Source organism: Podarcis liolepis, assembly GCF_965112155.1.
Source record: "Podarcis liolepis genome assembly, chromosome: 16".
In the NCBI taxonomy this organism is placed as follows: domain Eukaryota; kingdom Metazoa; phylum Chordata; class Lepidosauria; order Squamata; family Lacertidae; genus Podarcis; species Podarcis liolepis.
The window spans coordinates 40,883,151-40,903,631 of record NC_139567.1 but is presented as its reverse complement, the minus strand read 5'-3'; the positions used below and the strand labels follow the sequence as shown (position 1 = coordinate 40,903,631).

General features: G+C 47.7%; 1 protein-coding gene and 1 long non-coding RNA gene across 3 annotated transcripts in view; one reads left to right on the top strand and one right to left on the bottom strand.

Annotated features, from left to right (window-relative positions):
• Positions 1-20,481, bottom strand: part of LOC310695551 — a 197,695-nt gene that overhangs the window by 101,998 nt on the left and 75,216 nt on the right. The window lies entirely within an intron of this gene.
• The window catches only part of DHX40 (DEAH-box helicase 40), a 25,674-nt gene continuing 11,175 nt past the window's right edge, over positions 5,983-20,481 (top strand). For both annotated transcript variants that reach the window (XM_083479886.1, XM_083479885.1), the window contains exons 1-12: positions 5,983-6,090; positions 7,197-7,398; positions 7,950-8,095; positions 8,599-8,718; positions 9,822-10,052; positions 12,330-12,396; positions 13,613-13,744; positions 13,974-14,073; positions 15,134-15,220; positions 16,731-16,913; positions 17,052-17,132; positions 18,897-19,054. In XM_083479886.1, the coding sequence (XP_083336012.1) occupies positions 7,215-7,398; positions 7,950-8,095; positions 8,599-8,718; positions 9,822-10,052; positions 12,330-12,396; positions 13,613-13,744; positions 13,974-14,073; positions 15,134-15,220; positions 16,731-16,913; positions 17,052-17,132; positions 18,897-19,054 (1,489 nt within the window). In that variant the 5' untranslated portion in view covers positions 5,983-6,090; positions 7,197-7,214. The remainder of the gene's footprint in view (positions 6,091-7,196; positions 7,399-7,949; positions 8,096-8,598; positions 8,719-9,821; positions 10,053-12,329; positions 12,397-13,612; positions 13,745-13,973; positions 14,074-15,133; positions 15,221-16,730; positions 16,914-17,051; positions 17,133-18,896; positions 19,055-20,481) is intronic.

Below are 20,481 nucleotides of genomic sequence, written 5' to 3'. Positions count from 1 at the left end.
ATATGTCACAGAGGTGGAGTTTGAAACCTAAGAGCCTTCTGGAACAGGCCAATGGCCTATCTATTCGAGCATCCTTTTCTCACAGAGACCAACCAGGTGATTGTAGGAAACCCACTACGAATGCACTATTATTGTATCAGCGAGTTGTTGCAGAATCCATACACCAAATAGTCTCTGAAAGGGCCCTATTTGTCAAATGCCATGCAGACATTGCCACCAGGGTTTTTTCCTACCTGCCTGGGCCTGTAACCACAGCAAGCACCCAGAGATTTGGGCAGGCTACGCTACTGCAGATCCTGATGTCGTGCAGCCCCGAGATGCGTTCACCAATTTGGCGAGGACTAGAGACCTGGATCTTCTTGCTAAAACCCAGTCCTATGATCTCGGGCAGAGATGTTATGTATTCCCAAGTGCCCACATTTACTAAGGACCCTGGATTAGAAGACATACAGGTATATAAACACACACACAGTGTGAGAGCCAGTGTGGTGCAGTGGTTAGTGTGTTGGACTAGGACGTAGGAGACTAGGGTTCAAATCCCCCACTCAGCTACAAAGCTCACTGGGTAACTGGGTAACCTTGGACCAGTCAAGGTGCATCTCAGCCGAACCTGCCTTCCAGGGTTGTTGTGAGGATAAAATGGGGAGGAGGAGAACCTTATCGCATTTATAAATTTTAAATTTATTGTTGTACTTTGTTTTAATTGTTTGTTTTCCTTCTGGGACTGTACCCCCAAGTGTGTTTTATAAGCTGGTCTCCGACCATAATAAATTATCTATCTATCTATCTATCTATCTATCTATCTATCTATCTATCTACATCCCTGATACAGTGGTACCTCGGGTTAAGTACTTAATTCATTCCGGAGGTCCGTTCTTAACCTGAAACTGTTCTTAACCTGAAGCACCACTTTAGCTAATGGGGCCTCCTGCTGCTGCTGTGCCGCCGGAGCACGATTTCTGTTCTCATCCTGAAGCAAAGTTCTTAACCCGAGGTACTATTTCTGGGTTAGCGGAGTCTGTAACCTGAAGCGTATGTAAGGTAAAAAGGTAAAGGTAAAGGTACCCCTGCCCGAAGGCCAGTCGTGACCGACTCTAGGCTTGTGCGCTCATCTCACTCTAGAGGCCGGGAGCCGGCGCCGTCCGAGGACACTTCCGGGTCACGTGGCCAGCGTGACGAAGCTGCTCTGGCGAGCCAGCACCAGCGCAGCACACGGAAACACCGCCTACCTTCCCGCTATAAAGCGGTATCTATTTATCTACTTGCACTTAGGGGTGCTTTCGAACTGCTAGGTGGGCAGGAGCTGGGACCGAACGACGGGAGCTCACCCCGCCGCGGGGATTCGAACCGCCGACCTTACAATCGGCAAGTCCTAGGTACTGAGGTTTTACCCACAGCGCCACCCGCGAGGTACCACTGCATATATATTTGTGGCAGCACAAATGAGGCAACATGCATTTTGGAGGTGCTCCTCCCCACCCCTCTGTGTGTGTGTGGCTTATGTTATTCTGCAAAAGACCCCATATGCTGACAGAGCTTTGAAGAAGCCCTTCTTTTCCCTGCCACCGAAGCCACCGCTTTTTCTGGCATGCCATCTTCTGCTTCCTAAACTGGCTTGACAGCTCAGATTGTGCTGATGTTAACGGGGCCCTCTGTCAACTTCATGCTTCCCTGCTCCGGGCTCTCTGTATTTTATTGAGACAGAAAACATCCCTCTCCTTTAGGCTTTCTCAAAATAGCAGCAGCAGCAGCAGTCTAGGGAGGCAATGATTTGTGAAGCAAAGTGCTCTTGTTTTCTTTTTTTAGGGGGGGAAGGTTTATGTTGTTTTTGTTCTCTCCGAGTTGAGTTGAAAACCACCCCTCCTTCAGTCTAGTCCTCCAAGGTATGGCCCACGGATCTCCTGCGCCTTTAAGATCAGCTTGATAAACACAAATCTTCTGCAGGTGGAGAGTAAACAAGGACTTGCTCCTGCTAACATCTGCAGACCAAGGGCACCTGCAGAACGTCTGCGCTCTTAAGGAGTGATTCACCCGCAGACCTGAACGTCAGCCTTGCCTGCTTAAAGTGCATCTAGGCCTAGGGTGCCCTGAGACACCCACCATAGCCCCCTCCAAGGCCTGCTGCCCCTACTAGCTTTTTATTTTAAATTTTCACACAACCAGAGAATTGTAGAGTTGGAAGGAATCACCAGGGTCATCTATTCCAACCCCCTGTAATGCAGGAATCTTTTGCCCAACCCAGGTTTCGAACCCATGACCCTGCGATTAAGAGTCCCATGCTTTGCCAACTGAGCTATCCCAACAATATCTGAGCTTCGCCAGTTTTCCTCTTGTGCGATGGGCATTTTGTGCGGTGCCAACAATACTTCCTTAGATTTCCCAAATGTGCCCCTGGGCCCAAGGAGGTTGGAATTCCCTGATCTAATCCAATGTTTTGCTCAATGTGGGATCACAGGATAGAAAGTAACTACAGACTCCCTGATTGGTGGCTCTCCAGCTTCTGGGAACATTGGAAGCTGCCTTAAACTGAGTCCCACCATTGGTCCATCTAGTTCAGTATTCTCTACACTGAGTGGCAGCAGCAGCAGCAGCAGCAGCAGCAGCTGTGCAGGGTTTCATGCAGGGTTCTTTCCCAGCGGCCGGGGATTAAACCTGGGACCTTCTGCATGCAAAGCAGGTGTTCTACTGTGGAGTTATGGCTGTTCCTCTAAGAATAAAACAAGATTCCAGTCCTCATGGTTTGGATTTAAACAAGAACAGAAGATGCACCTTCTTCTTTCGTTCGAACAGATCTGCAGCCTGCCCAGTCCTGACCTAAAGGAGTGAGATCTGTTAGGGGCAGGGATGGTTCGTGGGGAGAGGTCCCACTGCGCACCTGAGGATCTCCCTTCAGCTATGGGACTGTGCTTACCTTTGTGCTTTACAGACACAAAAAAGTGGGGGTGGGGCGGGGTGCGCCTCTCTCGCCCTGACCTTGCCACTGTGATCCACGCGATGGTCACCTCCAGACTTTGTAACTCACTCTATGTGGGGCTGCCTTTGAGACTGACCCAGAAACTCCAGCAGGTGCAGAATGCCGCAGCGAGACTCCTTACGGGGTCCTCGCTGCGAGATCACATTCACCCGGTGCTATACCAGCTGCACTGGCTCCCGGTGGAGTACAGGATCAGGTTGAAGGTGCTGGTTTTAACCTTTAAAGCCCTTCATGGCATAGGACCCTTGTACCTACGGGACCGCCTCTCCTGGTATGTCCCACAGAGGACCTTACGGTCTTCAGACAAAAACACCTTGGAGGTCCCGGGCCACAGGGAGGTTAGGCTGGCCTCAACCAGAGCCAGGGCTTTCTCAGCTGTGGCCCCGATGTGGTGGAACGCTCTGCCACAAGAGACTAGGGGACTCCGGGACTTGACATCTTTCCGCAGGGCCTGCAAGACAGAGCTGTTCCACCAGGCCATTGGTGGCACAGTCTGACCCTCCTCCTTCTGTAATCCTCATAGAACTCTAGCCCAATGGTTGCCATTAATTTGATTCTGAATTGATTTTAGAATGTATTTTAATTAATTGACTGTGATTTTCTGTAAATTGTGTTACTTTTATTGTTGTTAGCCGCTCTGAGCCCGGCTCTGGCTGGGGAGGGCGGAATATAAATTAAAAAAATTATTATTATTATTAAACTACGGAACTCTTCCCCACAGGAGGCAATGATGGCTACTAAGTTAGGAGGCTTTAAAAGAGGATTAGACAAATTCATGGAGTTGCTGGGAATTGCAACTGGGGAGAGTGCTGTTTTGGGCTTCCCATCGTGGCACCTGGTGGGCTATTGCGGGAAGAAGACCCTGTGCTAATTGGGTCACAAGCCTGATCCAGCTGCAGGTCTCTTGTGATGCTCTGTCCTGTTACCTCACCCCCCTCTGTGTTTCGTATTGTTAGTCTGCCACCTTCGGGTAATCCCTGGAATCGCTGCACAGCAATAACTGCATGGCAATCTCCTACCTGCAGATGCTGGGATTGATCCCAGGACCTTCTGCATACAAAAGGCTGCACACTTGCTCTCCCTTAGAAATAAAAGAGGGTTCCAGTCTTCATAGGATCATAGTACAGTGGTGCCCCGCAAGACGAATGCCTCGCAAGACGAAAAACTCACTAGACGAAAGGGTTTTCCGTTTTTGCGTTGCTTCGCTAGACGAATTTCCCTATGGGCTTGCTTCGCAAGACGAAAACATCTTGCGCTTTTTTTTTAAAGCCGCTTGAAGAGGCGCAGTTGCGACGGACCGTGCTTCGCAAGACGAAAAACATCGCAAGACGAAAAGACTCACAGAACGAATTGTTTTTGTTGTGACGTGGGGTTTGTGATTTCAGCTCTCTTGATATAACATGCTGGAGACAGTTCTCTAGTAACACTTCTTTATTAAAGCAACAAGACTAAAGACTGGGGAGAGGAAAGCTACATTTATAGGGACAGGGAACTAGCAAGAAAGGATACATTTTGGAGGGAACAATATCAGGCAATCACAGTCCTGCCTTTTGGAGGAAACCAATAAGACAGAGGATCCAAATACAGCAGCTTAAATGAACCAATAGTAGCTGTACCCTCTGGAACCAAAAGGCAGTTACTTTACCCTAATGCAAATACAGACAATAATAATACAGATATAAAATCCTTTGACTCAATACACAACACTTTTCGTCTTGCGAGGCACCACTGTATTGAAGGGGCCACGAGGGTCGTCTAGTCCAAACCCCTTGAATGCAGGAATCTTTTGCCCAATGGTGACGCTCGAAACCACAACCCTGAAATTCAGAGTCTCATGCTCTACCGACTGAGCGGTTCTGCATTAAAAGCTGATTTAAACAGGAACACAGGAAACTACTTTAAACAGAGTTACATTATCATGACATCCATCTAGCTCAATACTGTCTACACTATCTGGCAGCACCTCTCTCCAGGCAGCCCGGGATTAAGGCAGTTTGGAGACTTTGGGAGGACCCAATTTAATAGCATCATGATAAGTAAGACTTCGTCCTCATGTTATGTTTACCTATTCAACAGAAGTAGAACCTCACTGAAATTTTAGCATTGATGAAAATATCGTTGATAAATTTATAACTTTCAGTAAGTTTACAAAAGTAAACAGAGCATTTTAGAACTTTGTAAAATAGTCTAGTTAGTATAGTATACTCTAGAATAGTATAGTTAAAGCTATGGTTTTCCCAGTAGTGATGTATGGAAGTGAGAGCTGGACCATCAAGAAGGTTGATCGCCAAAGAATTGATGCTTTTGAATTCTGGTGCTGGAGGAGACTCTTGAGAGTCCCATGGACTGCAAGAAGACCAAACCAATCTATTCTGAAGGAAATCAGCCCTGAGTGCTCACTGGAAGGACAGATCCTGAAGCTGAGGCTCCAAGACTTTGGCCACGTCATGAGAAGAAAAGACTCTCTGGAAGAGACCCTGATGTTGGGAAAGATGGAGGGCACAAGGAGAAGGGGACGACAGAGGACGAGATGGTTGGACAGTGTTCTCGAAGCTACCAGCATGAGTTTGACCAAACTGCGGGAGGCAGTGGAAGACAGAAGTGCCTGGCGTGCTCTGGTCCAGGGGGTCACGAAGAGGCGGACACGACTAAACAACAACAAAATAGTCTTCTAAAAAAATAATAATTTGGCAAGAGATTATAACGAGGCCCTGGGCTATGTAAATCCGGCAGAGTCTCCAGACTGGGAGCATCCCAACTCCAGCCTGATGATGCCGGTGGGATTGAACCGGGCATCTTCTGCGTGCAAAGCAGATCCTAGTAAGGGCAGAGGATATTCAAAATCCCAACAGGATATTACGGGTTGCCTGGCCATTCTTGCAAAGCAAGTGCAATTGCCGAGCACGCAAGAGCCGCGGCTCCGCTAACGTCCCAGCAGGAAGATGCAAGAAAGTGAAGCGGTGGGCGTGGCTCGGTGCGGTGGGCGTGGCTTGTGCAGGGAGGACGGCAACGTCATAGGCGCGCGCCGCTTCCCTGCTGATTTTGAGTTGGGAGAGGAAAAACAAGGGGGGAAGAGTCGCCTCTAGCCGGGCCACGTGGTTTTCTACCTGCAGAAGGTGTGTGAGCTCAGGGAGGGAGAAGGTGGGGGGGCTCCTGTTTCTCCCCTCTTCAATGGTATGGGAAGGGGGGCTTTTGCTGAATATAGAACACTGGAGATGTTCTATATTTAGGAGCCACATTTTGTGATTTAAAAGTGTTGCCAATATTGTGTAATCCGCCCTGGGACCTTATGGTGAAGGGCGGGTTATTGCAATTATTAAAAGTCCCAGGTTCAATATCTGCCTTTTTTTTATAAAACGGATCAGGTCGGACGTGGCTGGGACAGACTTTCTCGAGCTGAGACTCTTAAGGCAACTGCTGCCAGTCAGAGCAGGTGTGTGGAAGCTGCGGTGCTCCAGATGTTGCTGGACTCCAGCTCCCATCAGCCTCAGCCAGCACGGTCAGTGGCCGAGGGGAAAAGGAACTGTATCCCAGTAAGATCTGGGGGGACGCGGGTGGCGCTGTGGGTTAAACCACAGAGCCTAGGACTTGCCGATCAGAAGGTCGGCGGTTTGAATCCCTGCGACGGGGTGAGCTCCCGTTGCTCGGTCCCTGCTCCTGCCAACCTAGCAGTTCGAAAGCACGTCAAAATGCAAGTAGATAAATAGGTACCACTTTGGCGGGAAGGTAAACGGCGTTTCCGTGCGCTGCTCTGGTTCGCCAGAAGCGGCTTAGTCATGCTGGCCACATGACCCGGAAGCTGTATGCCGGCTCCTTCGACCAATAAAGCAAGATTAGTGTCGCCTAATGGTCAGGGGTCCCTTTACCTTTTAAGATCTGGAGGGTTGTCAGTTCCTCATTGCTTCTGGTGAACTATTTGTATCAGGCCACTTCCTGCTAGAGGTTGTGTGTAAGGCTGCCTCCCTTTTTTCTTTTTTACTGAGCTGATTCTGAGCTTGTTGACAAACACATCTAGCAGGAGCCACTTCCCCACTCAGCATGCTTGAGCTCTGTGGAGGAAAGGTGGGGTATAAATGTAATAAACAGCAGACAAACAAACAGCTCTTCGTACTCCTGTGCTCAGTGGGACTTACTCCCAAATAAGTCTGTTTAGAATTGTGGCCTTCAGGTGACATCTGGAGTTGCATCATTGATCATGGCGTGTTTATATCTCTCTCTTTAGCCCTGCTGTGTTGTACAGATGAAACGAAAATCCAAATTGCACCAAGGAGAAAGGAGGGATGATCTGGGTTTTGCCTCTCTGCCAATCTGCAGATACCGGAAGAAATTAGTTGAGGCCGTTCGAGATAACTCATTTATTGTAGTGACGGGCGAAACAGGCAGTGGTAAAACCACCCAGCTTCCAAAATACTTATTTGAAGAAGGTAACCATATATTTTTCTATATGGTAAAAGTAGTGACTATATTTATTTTCCCTTTATTGCATTTTGGAATATCAATCCCATTAGCCCCAGGCAGCATGGCTGTGCCTCCTGGAACCAATGGGAGTTATAGAGCAAAATACAGTGGTACCTCGGGTTACATACGCTTCAGGTTACATACGCTTCAGGTTACAGACTCTGCTAACCCAGAAATAGTACCTCGGGCTAAGAACTTTGCTTCAGGATGAGAACAGAAATCGTGCTCCGGCGGCGCAGCAGCAGCAGGAGGCCCCATTAGCTAAAGTGGTGCTTCAAGTTAAGAACAGTTTCAGGTTAAGAACAGACCTCCAGAACGAATTAAGTACTTGACCCGAGATACCACTGTATATGGATTACACATGTCTCTCTGTCCAGAGGGGTCTGTGTCCTTTATCCTGACAATTCCACATAAAATAATGAATTGCTGCTTTTTCTTTTTTTTAAGGGTTGTTAGTCCAGTCAGTCTCTTTCCTCTTCCTGTGCAACTTCATAAGTCCTTCTGCTCCCTTTTGTAGGTTTTGCCAAGCACGGGGCGATTGGCGTGACACAACCGCGGCGAGTGGCTGCCACGTCCGTGGCTCAGAGGGTGGCGGAGGAGATGGACTGCCCTTTAGGGAGCATCGTGGGGTATCAGGTTCGCTTTGATGAATGTGTCTCGGAGGTACGAGTCGGAATCAGTCTTATCAAACTTTATCTCGTATCCCCCGCCACCTCTGAGTCAAAGGGGGAGGGGAGCTCAAGGCAGAGGGATCAGGAAGCGGTTGTGAAGCTGTTGCAGCGTCTGTCCTCTCCTTCAGATTCTGAGCTCCAAGTGTGTCCCTCTGCACCCAGTCATGTCCTTGGAGGCCTCCCTGCCTCAGGCTCTTCTTCAAGCCTCCTGTGTCTTCCGCCCTCTAGTTTTCTCCCTCTTCTGATCTTTCTTCTGTGTCCTACCACCAATCTTCTGGGTCCAAGCCTTCTTCCTCTGCGGCTTCGCTAGGGGATCCCTATGCTTCGGCATCCAGCCAGGCCCTGACAACTGTGTACATTTGTTGCTCCGCCCACTTTTGCCTCTGGCCCCGCCCTCTACTGGCATGCGGTGCCCGCAGAAGCGATGCGGCCCTCGGGTTGAGAAAGCTTCTCCGCATGTGCTCTAACCAAATGCCTGATCTTGAAACCGCACAGGATACTTCCATCCGATACATGACGGACGGCTGCTTCTTGCGGCAGATACTGGCAGATCCACATCTCACCAAATACAGCATCGTCATTCTTGACGAAGCTCACGAGCGGAGTCTGAGCACGGTGAGTAACTAAGCCAGAATGGGCTTATAAAGAGATGCTTGCTTGGTCGCCTAGAAATCGCCTTCAGGAGACTAGGCAGGGGAAGCAAGTGTACAGATTGGGACACTATGTACAGTTCTGGATGCCTCACCTCCAAAAAAAGGACATTGTAGAGTTGGAAAAGGGCCTGAAAATGGCACCCAAAATGATCCAAGTGAGGGAGCAACTCCCCTAGGGAGACAGGTAAAAGCATTTGGGACTTTTTAGATTGGGGAAAAGGCAAGCATGATAGGCGTTTGTAAAATTATGCATGGAGAGTGTGGCTAGAGAAAAGTTTTTCTCCCTAACAGTAGCAGTAGTAGTCATAATAATAATAATAATAATAATAATAATAATAATAATAATAATAATTTATTATTTATACTCCGCCCATCTGGCTGGGCTTCCCCAGCCACTCTGGGCAGTTTCCAACAAAATATTAAAATACAGTAATGCATCAAACATTAAAAGCTTCCCTAAAGAGGGCTGCCTTCAGATGTCTTCTAAAAGTCTGGTAGTTGTTGTTCTCTTTGACATCTGGTGGGAGGGTGTTCCACAGGGCGGGTGCCACCACCGAGAAGGCCCTCTGCCTGGTTCCCTGTAGACCTCGTGGACATCCAATGCAGATGAAAGATTCAGGATAGAGGAAAATAAATTGCTTCTTCACGTAGTGCTCAGTTAAACTGTGGAATTCGCTTCCCCAGGAGACAGTGATGTCCACCAACTTGTACGGTTTTAAAAGACGACTTTACAAATTGACGGAGGCAAAAGCCTTCGGTGGCTACTAGCCACAATAGCTATGTTGTGCCTCTACGGCTGGAGGCAGCAGTGCTTCCAAATGCCACTTACTGGAGCCCACAAGAGGGTAGAGAGTGCTGTTGTGCTCAAATCCTGCTTGAGGGTTCCCTGTGGACAAATGGTTGGCCACTGTGAGAACAGGAGGCTGGACTAGATGGGCCATTGGCCTGATCCAGCAGGCTGTGGGTTTTTTGTGTGTCTGGGTGGAAGAAGGCTTGAAAGACCCTCTTATTTCATCCCTGGGAATTTAATGATGACTAGATGCTTGGCTCCCCTCCCGCTTCCAGGATATCCTGTTTGGCCTGCTGAAGCAAATGTTTCAAGGGAAGAAGCCGCCAGAGAGAAAAAGGCCCTTGAAAGTGGTGGTGATGTCGGCCACACTGGACACGGACAAGTTCTCTGAATTCTTCAATCACTGCCCAGTGGTGGACATTCCTGGAAGGAACTATCCGGTGGAGGAGAGGTTCTGTGGTCTGGTGGGCCCGAGGGATGCTGACAGCTCTGCATATGTTACAGAGGTAACGTATTTTTCGCTTTATAGGACGCACCTGACCATAGGACGCACCTTGTTTTAGAGGGGGAGAACAAGGGAAAAAATTCTCCCCCTCTCTGCTCAGCGCCCCTTCAGCGAAGCGGCAGGAGAAACGGAGCCCCTTCCATTTCTCCTCCCACTTTGCTGACGGGGCGCTGCGCAGCTCTCCCTCTCTGCTGAAGCCAGGAGAGTCTTGCTCTCCCGGCTTCAGCAAAAGGAACCCGAAGCCTTTGGAGCGCAGCGCGAGGTCCTGCTGCGCTCCAAAGGCTTCAGGCAGCTATCCCTGAAGCCTGGAGGGAGCGCTCCCTCTGCGCTTTGGAGGCTTCGCGTTGCTATCGCTGAAGCCAAGGAGCCTGCATTCGCTCCATAGGACACACACACATTTCCGCTTAATTTTTGGAGGGGGAAAAGTGCGTCCTATGGAGCGAAAAATACAGTACTTGCTGATAGCATTGGGAAGGTCTGTGGCTCAGCAGTAAGCAGCGCCGGCCTCGCTTGCGGAAAGGTCCCAGGTTCAACCCCAGCATCTCCAGGTAGGGACTGGGAACGTCCTGCTGTCTGGAGGGCCACTGGCAGGCAGTGTAGACAACCTTGAGCAAAATGGAGCTGTTTTCTGACCTGGTATGGCTGTTTTCTGTGTTCAGTTCTGGTGAGGAAAGCACCTTTCCAATGCCTTAACAACCTCTGGCTGCTCCCACCTTGCCTGTTAATCTTTTCTGGAAGCGGATTAAAATCACATCTCATCATCATTTTCTTCATTATGGGCCTCTGGACTTCCAGCCAAGGTGGCGTCGAGAAAGGTCGTTCTTGGCTGAGCTCCGCAGGCTCTTTTAATGGTTTAACTGGGGTTTGTTTGTTTTTCTTTCTGTGTGATAGTGGTGGTGTTGGTTCAGCCGCTATCTAATTTATCAGGGGGCAAGGCCCATTTTAGTGTTGTTTTATTCTCTGGGGACCCAAGAATTGTAAATCAGTTTCAAAGGGAGCTCAACAGCCGTTCTCAGTGTTTACCTATACAGGTTTTACTCTTCATTCTAATGATTTTTAAAACCTTTTTTTTAACCTTTTAAACTTTTCAGTGTTTTACCGCTGCATTATGGTCCTCCACGGGGTCACCAAGGAAAATGGCTAGACCTACAAAGGCTTTTTGCCATTTCCTGCACTGACTTGGTATATCTAAAACACTATGATACCACTTTAAAGAGTCATGGCTTCTCCTAAAGAATTCTGGGAGCTGTAGTTTGCTACGGGTGCTGAGAGTTGTTAGGAGGCTCTCACAGAACTACAATTCCCAGAGTTCTCTCTGAAGAGGGATTGGTTGTTAAACCACCCTGGGAACTTAATAAATAAAATTGTAGCTCTATGTGGGGAATAGGGGTTTCCTAACAACTTTCAGCACCCTTAACAAATTACAGCTCCCAAAATTATTTGGGGAAAGCTATGACTCTTGGGACGCGGGTGGCGCTGTGGGTTAAGCCACTGAGCCTTGGGCTTGCCGATCAGAAGGTCGGTGGTTCGAATCCCCGCAACGGGGTGAGCTCCCGTTGCTCGGTCCCTGCTCCTGCCAACCTAGCAGTTCAAAAGCACGTCAAAGTGCAAGTAGATAAATAGGTACCTCTCTGGTGGGAAGGTAAACGGCGTTTCCGTGCGCTGCTCTGGTTTGCCAGAAGTGGCTTAGTCATGCTGGCCACATGACCTGGAAGCTGTACGCTGGCTTCCTCGGCCAGTAAAGCGAGATGAGCGCTGCAACCCCAGAGTCGTTCACGACTGGACTTAATTGTCAGGGGTCCCTTTACCTTGACCTTTTTATGACTCTTTTAAAGTGATAATATACAGCTGCAGATGTGTGAATGTGGCCTTGGTGAATGCAGGATGCATCCCAGGACTTCTGAAGTGTCAATGAATGCATTATTTCTCCATCTCTTCTAAGTTATGATGGGGTGTGGCTGAAAAATAGAACTTGGGGGTGGGGCTTTGCAGATCAAGGGGTGGAGCCTATACAGCTAGGAACAGGTTTTGAATTCTCAGCAGCTCCTGTTGGGTCTGTGGGCTCCCCCAGGCTGCTGGAGAGCATTTCTGAGCCTGTGAAGGAAGCGTGGGTTTCCCATAGCCTGAAGCCTCAGGTGGCAAAGTGTAGCTTTCCCCACATTGGTTTTTACAGCAGAGGAAGTCTGTGAGTACATGTGTGTGTGAAGGGAAACGCTTTGCATGAAAAGGGGAATCTATTTTCAGCCAGTCCTAATCTTATTAATGTTGCTTGTTTCAGACTGTAAAAGTCACCTTGGATATCCACTTGAGCGGCTCAGCTGGAGACATCCTGGTTTTTCTAACAGGTGAGCATTTCCCATGCAGAATAACCACTTTTGATGGTGAAATTACGATATTAATAAAAGCGCACCTGGGTTCTAGCAGGCTCTCATCAGACGATGAGTGCATCGGATTCTCTTGAGTGACCTGGGTTTTGCACTCTGCAGCAGAATATTATAATTTTATTATTTATATTATTGCGTTGTAGCTGACTTAAGTTTTTCTCGGAGTAGACTCATGAAAGCAGATTTTCCTCCATTAGTCAATCAATTTCAATGGGTCTCCTCTTGAGTTTGATTAGTGCGGAATACAGCCCATTATTTATTAGCATGCACAGCTTAATGCTGAAAAAGACTAAAAATAAGCAGCTTGCAACATGCAAAAAAACCCCAAACAAACCCCATTACACAGGCATTCAGATATAAACATCCATATTTAAAATACACAATAAAATTATCCTGTAAAGAACAGCACAGGAATTAAAACAGGTGACTCCAGGTTAGGGGATCAAGAGGAGTGTCTGCTTAAACAAGTGCATCTTCAGAAGCCAGGGGGGGGTCAATGCATATGGAGCCCCTTGCGTTTCAGCAGTGAGTGTATATAATAATAATAATAATAATAATAATAATAATAATAATAATAAATTATTTATACCCTGCCCATCTGGCTGGGTTTCCCCAGCCACTCTGGGCAGCTCCCAATCAAATATTAAAAACACAATACAGTATTAAACATTAAAAACTTCCCTAAACAGGGCTGCCTTCAGATGTCTTTTAAAAGTTGGATACAGTGGTACCTCGGGTTACAGACGCTTCAGGTTACAGACGCTTCAGGTTACAGACTCCGTTAACCCAGAAATAGTACCTCGGGTTAAGAACTTTGCTTCAGGATGAGAACAGAAATCGTGGTCTGGTGGTGCGGCGGCAGCAGCGGGAGGCCCCATTAGCTAAAGTGGTTCTTCAGGTTAAGAACAGTTTCAGGTTAAGAACGGACCTCCGGAACGAATTAAGTACTTAACCCGAGGTACCACTGTAGTTGCTTATTTCCTTGACATCTGATAGGGCGTTCCACCGGGTGGGCACCACTACCGAGAAGGCCCTCTGCCTGGTTCCCTGTAGCTGCAAATGCAGAGCAGAATCTGGCCAAAGCTAGACAATTTTTTGAAAAACAGGCTTGCAATTTTGGAGCCTTCCCTCTGCCCCCCTCAAAAGACCTCCTTGTTTCTTTTTGTTCTGTTTTTAGGTCAGTCCGAGATTGAGAAAACCTGCGAGTTGCTTTTCCAAAAGGCAGAGTCCATCGATTACCAATTTGATGTAAGGGATCGCTCTGTTGAAGGCTTGCTCATATTGCCATTATATGGCTCCATGCCAACAGGTGAGTCTGAGTTCTGCTTTGTGAGAACCTCAACTTTCATTACAAACCAGCCAGCCAACAAACCAAGTCGCTAGTCCTTAGGACTCGGAGCTGTCCAGGCAGTGCCTTGCTGAAACCCAGGTTGACTGGGCAAAAAGGCAGAGCCTCATTTCTCCTTCCCATGACCCCATTTGAAGAACTAATGACAGACGTCTGTTTCAAGGTCTCTACCTCTCTTTTCCCCCTCCAGATCAACAAAGGAGAATATTCCTCCCTCCTCCTCCAGGAATCAGAAAGTGTGTGGTGGCCACAAATATTGCCGCAACTTCTCTGACAATTGATGGAATCAGGTTAGCTGTTCTGGGTATTTTTTGACCAGGAGAATGAGGCAGAGGCCTGAGAACAGAGGGGTGGGTGACTTGGCCAAAATTAATACCGCCCGCTTACGAGCTCACATGATTCTTTCTTCACCATTTTATTCACATAACAACCCTGTGAGGCAGGTTATGCTGAGAGACCATGACTGGCCCACGTTCTCTCAGTGAGGTTCATGGCTAAGTGGGGATTCGGACCCGTAGCCCAGGACTCTTAACTATACCACACTGGCTGTCGCATTTTACGAAAGCATGGGTTATAAATTTAAAAGTAAAGGTAAAGGGACCCCTGACCATTAGGTCCAGTCGTGGCCGACTCTGGGGTTGCGGCGCTCATCTTGCTTTACTGGGCGAGGGAGCCGGAGTACAGCTTCCGGGTCATGTGGCCAGCATGACTAAGCCGCTTCTGGCGAACCAGAGCAGTGCACAGAAATGCCGTTTACCTTCCCACTGGAGCGGTACCTATTTATCTACTTGCACTTTGATGTGCTTTCGAACTGCTAGGTTGGCAGGAGCAGGGACCGAGCAATGGGAGCGCAACCCGTCGCGGGGATTTGAACCACCGACCTTCTGATTGGCAAGTCCTAGGCTCTGTGGTTTAACCCACAGCGCCACCCGCGTCCCTGGTTATAAATTTGCAAGTAAATAAATAAAGAGTTCCCAGGGAAGAGGGATCGTTTGTTAAACCATTCTGGGATGGGGTCTCCTAACAACTCTTGGCGCCCTCAACAAACTACAGCTCCCAGGATTCTTTGGGGGAAGAAGCCACGGGAGTTTAAAGTGGCAGGATACCGCTTTAGATGTATATGGTACAGATAGGTCCCTACTGCACAGAATTAAGAGTCGCTTCTATTTCTCCGCTCGCCTCTGACTCCACCCACTAGTGACATGTGGCCCCACCCCAAAAAGCAGGCCCACGAGGGAATTCGGGCTTCAGGCCGCAAAAGGTGCCCCACTGCTGGTTTAAGGGGCCAATGTGAAATTAGGCCTGCTGTGATGGTTGAATGCATGGATCACATTTGAGCTTCTCTTTAAGGTACGTGGTGGACAGCGGGTTTGTGAAGCAGTTAAACCACAACCCGAGAGTGGGCTTGGACACGCTGGAGGTTGTCCCCATTTCCAAGTAAGTTTGAGGTGCTGTGGGGTTTCTCCCCCCCCCCCCCATTTTAGAGGAAACAGCATTTCTTATAAAACCTGTAATTTCTCCACAGGCTGCTACAGCTAATAATAGTTTATTTGTTATAATTCTGCTCTTCAGCCAAAAGGAAGGCTCCCAGAGCCATCTTTTTTAAGATGGCCCCTGCCAGCAGGCTTACAATCTAAAAAGGCACGACACGAAAGGAAAATGGGTTGGGAGGGCGGAGGAAATAAGCAAATTCAGGTTCAGGTTTTTAGTTGGTAGTAACTATTATTACCAACATATTATTATATATTTGTATTTGTTATATATTTTGGAAAGTTGTGGGTCTGCTAACTATGCATTTAGACACACCTCTTAAGGTACCATGATCAAAATTTTCATTCGGCGGTAAAACTGCCAGCACGTTTGCAAAGCTAAGCGGGGGCACGGTGGATGGGAACCTTTCGAAACTGTGCTGATCTTAACCCCTGATTTTACAACTGCCTTGATTTTTAAAAATGAGTTTTTTAGACTTTATGTTGCTGCTAGTTACTAATTTAACATCACACATATAACTCTGTTCATTTGACCTGCATTCCATTTTATCCTGGCTTTGTAGAATTTTGGACGGGATCTCTGAGGTCATGCAATCCAACCCTCTGGTCAGTGGCAGGAATCTTGCAACTGCTGAGCCCCTGTCAGACACCCACCCACCCTTTGCTTAAAACCCTTGGCCAAGGAGGGGACCCTTTTGTTTTACACCAGGGGTCAGCAAACTTTTTCAGCAGGGGGCCGGTCCACTGTCCCTCAGACCTTGTGGGAGGCCGGACTATATTTTGCAAAAAATAATAATGTATGAATTCCTATGCCCCACAAATAACCCAAAGATGCATTTTAAATAAAAGCACACATTCTACTCATGTAAAAACATGCTAATTCCTGGACCATCCGCGGGCTAGATTTAGAAGGCGATTGGGCAGGATCCGGCTCCCGGGCCTTTGTTTGCCTACCCATGTTTTACACGGAAAGGGAACCCTGTTGTTTTCTCTTTCGAAATTCTGTTCTTTGAAGTACCATATTTTTTGCTCTATAAGACTCACTTTTTCCCTCCTAAAAAGTAAGGGGAAATGTGTGTACGTCTTATGGAGTGAATGCAGGCTGTGCAGCTATCCCAGAAGCCAGAATAGCGAGACGGATTGCTGTGCAGCTATCCCTCTTGCTGTTCTGGCTTCTGGGATTCAGAATATTTTTTCCCTTGTTTTCATCCTCCAAAAACTAGGTGCGTCTTATGGTCTGGTGCGTCTTATAGAGCGAAAAATACGGTAGCGTGGGGCTGTGCATTGCCTGCAGTCAAAACAATAATTTTCTGTTGCTGCCAAGAGGGCCCCTCTGCTGAGCTTAACACTTGAGAGGGCCTGTGGGGAAGGAGGCGGTCTTTCACATATTTGAAGCCTAAGTTATTTAGTTAGCCGCCAATATATTGATAATCGTTAGTTAATGATCCTCTTTTCAGGAGCGAAGCAATGCAGCGAGCTGGCCGAGCCGGACGGACATCTTCTGGGAAGTGCTACCGGGTGTACAGCAAGGAATTCTGGGAGCAGTGTATGCCCGACCACATGGTTCCGGAGATCAGGCGAACCAGCTTGACGTCTGTCATCCTGACCTTGAAGTGCCTTGCTATCCACGATGTCATCAGGTGCCCATCCTGCCCAACAAGCTGAACGGGGAGTTGCGGGGCTGGGGAAGGGAAGAGGGTTGGCGATCTTGTTGCTTCACTTCTTTTTAAGGAATCCCACAACCTTTGGTGACTCGATTCCCCCTATTTTCTGTTTAGGTTTCCTTATTTGGATCGCCCAGAAGAGAGACGTATTCTGGAAGCTCTCAAGGAGCTTTATCAATGCAGCGCTATTGACCGGTAAGTTTAAGCACCTGTGTACACACTGTACATTTATTTTCCCTGTAATTTTCTTAAATTATGTTTACCTCCCATGCACCTTACAAATCAGTAAAAACAAGAGATTGCCGGTTTTCACTCTCCATTGACACATAGAACTATTTACTGGAACATCTCATATTACAGCCATCAGCTGATATTTTCTTCTTCTTTTTGAAAAAACTACTAAGCTCTTATTCCCCGTGTGGCTTGAAATTAAAAATCAATAAAAATATTTATCTGTTGGGAGCCGCCCAGAATGGCTGGGGGAACCCAGCCAGATGGGCGGGGTATAAATAATAAATTATTATTATTATTATTATTATTATTATTATTATTGAAACAACAACAGTAGATTAAAACAGAGCATATTTTGTACAGGGGCCACCTGGATGGTGCAATAGCACCCGTGAAGTCTTCCTCTGCCACCCAGGAAGCCTTTGGGCACCCCCACCCTGCTCAAGTGTCCCTTTAGTTGTGGGGTGGTGAGTGTGGTTATTCCCCCCCCCTTTTAATACAGTGGTGCCTCGCAAGACGAAAAGAATCCGTTCTGTGATTCTCTTTGTCTAGTGGTTTTTTCATCTTGTGAAGCAAGCCCAATAACGGATTAGCAGATTAGCGCTATTAGCGGCTTTTAGCGGCTTAGCAGCTTAGCGGATCAGCTGATAAGCGGCTTAGCGGCTTAGAAAAAGGGGGGGGAAAGGGAAAAAACCCCGCAGGAACTCGCAATACATTTTCGTCTTGCGAAGCAAGCCCATAGGAGATTCGTTTTGCGAAGCACCTCCAAAACGGAAAACCCTTTCGTCTAGCGAGTTTTCCGTCTTGCGAGGCATTCGTCTTGCGGGGCACCACTGTAGTTCATAGAGCTGAAGGAGGAAGTTGGAAGAGTGACTCTCTTTCCCACTTCCTCTTTCAGCTCCAATGCACTTTTCACAGCTCGGTTTCATTTTGCTGAATCTGACGACTGTTACCCAGATCTCTTGGTGAAGCGAATTGTGTGTGTGTTGGGATGGGGGTGGGTTGTGTGTGGGTTGGGATTGGGATCTGGAGGAGTGGGGGGCGGGTGAGAAATGACCAGAGGGAGTGGTGCACTTGCTCAGAAATGTTGGGAATCATTCTGCATAGAAACAGTAAATATGTTTGTACCTTTAAGAACTGTTTATGGGAGCTTTGGGCAGATTGGTTGCAGCTGGTCATGACTACAGAAGGAGAAAAGCTGTAGTTTGAACTCTGCCTGCAGAAAAAAAACACCCACAAGCTTTGCTGTTTGTTGTTTTGTAATAAACCTTTATTTAATTTGGTTTTACACCAGTCTCATGGTGTCACAGTCTCTGTCATCTGCCACCAGTGGAAAATCCCCCTCTAACAAAAAAATACAAATGTGCTCTCAGGTGTAAAAAGATAGGAGGCCCTGATATACAGTATGTGTCTGCTTCCAGACTTAAAAGTTCTTTCTGCTAGTAATTTCTTCTGCTCCCAAGAATATGGTGGGAGGGGGTTGCAACTCAGTAGTAGAGTAAATAAATAAAATTACGATTGGGGCAGAAGTGGGCGGAGCTTTGACTTCTCTGATGTCATTTTGCTACTTTATGCAGTGGGTCACGTGACGGCTCTGATGTCGCTTTGTGAAATGGGATCACACGCCTAGGGCTTAATGTTTGGCTAACGGAAGGATAACCAGATTTGCAGATTAACCCTCATTCCTTTTCCCCCGCCACCCATCTTCTCTCTCTTCCCAAAATTTAGGAGAGGCTACGTGACCAAACTGGGGGAGTTCATGGTGCGGTTCCCCCTGCCTCCGAACCTGACTTGTGCTGTCATAAAGGCTGCCTCTCTAGGCTGCGAAGACTTGATGCTTCCAATCGCAGCCATGCTGTCAGTGGAAAAAGTGTTCATTCGACCAGGTAGGACGGGAGAAGGGGTGGCCGCTGTTGGCCGCTGTGGAGCCAGAGAACACACATTTCCTCCCCTGAAGACTGTCCTTTTAGGGTAGGATCATTCCTTGCGGAGGCCTTAGCCGAGGTTGTTATACTCTGGATCATGATGATAATGATAAGTTTGTGCATCTCGGTAGCCCACATTTTTTTGCATCAAGAAAACGTGACTTCTATCTAGCCTTGCAAATTAAAAAATTTAAAAAGGCACCCTCCTAATAGTGAACTTGTGTGTTGAGTGCCAACAGCAGTTGAGAGCAAGAGGGTTTCTCAAGAGAACATATAGCACTGGTCCTGAAAGACCTGCATTGGATCCCAATACGTTTCTGAACACAAGTGTTGGTGCTGGCCTCTGAAGCCCTAAACGACCTCGGCTCAGTATACCTGAAGGAGCATCTCCTCCCCCCCATCGTCCAGCCCGGACACTGAGGTCCAGCTCCGGGGGCCTTCTGGCGGTTCCCTCACTGCGAGAAGTGAAGCCACAGGGAGCCAAGCAGAGGGCCTTCTCAGTGGTGGCGCCTGCCCTGTGGAATGCCCTCCCATCAGATGTCAAGGAAATAAACAACTATCTGACTTTTAGAAGACACCTGAAGGCAGCCCTGTTTAGGGAAGTTTTTAATGTTTGATGTTTGATTGCTTTAGTATTATTATTATTATTATTATTAATTATCATCATCATCATCATCATTAATATTCTGTTGGGAGCCACTCAGATGGCTGGGCTATAAATAAATTATTATTTAACTAATAATAGTGTGCTCTTGGGATTATGGAAGTCCAAAAGGCTATTATTAAAACAAAAGACAAGGAGCCCACACCCCACCCCAAAATCCTAGCCCAATCTGAGCATGTTTAGTAGGCATGGAATGTTAAGTATCAGATGGAGAAAGAAAACAGAAAAGGGCTGTGTCTGTGAGAGTGGAAGGTCCTACTTGAGTCAACAACACCTGACAGCTCAAGGTGGCATCCGTGTTTCCCTCCTTATTTAGTCCCCACAACAACCCTGCGAGGTAGGTTAGACTGAGAAGCACTGAGGGAAATATCTGTTTTCTGTGCTATGGCAGAGGCCTGTAATGGCTGTGGAAACGGAAAAAAGTAGGCAAAGGGCTGGGCTGGGGAGTGATGCTTGAATAGGAATGATTGTTGTTAGAGGACAAAGGTCCTTTGATGGTCTTCCCCACATTCGCTGGTGGTGCCGGGTAATCTCTGTAACACATTAACTTTGGGTTTCTTTGGCTCAGCAGTCAAAAGCAGTGCATGCTAGCGGTGCCTTTGAAAGGGATCTGCTGCGGGTGGGGGGCTACTTAATCATTTATCTGTGCCCACTTTAAAAAACCAAACTTGAAAACCTGCCCTGTGCCTCCACAGCTAGCCCCTTTCCCTAGCCGCAAGCTGGG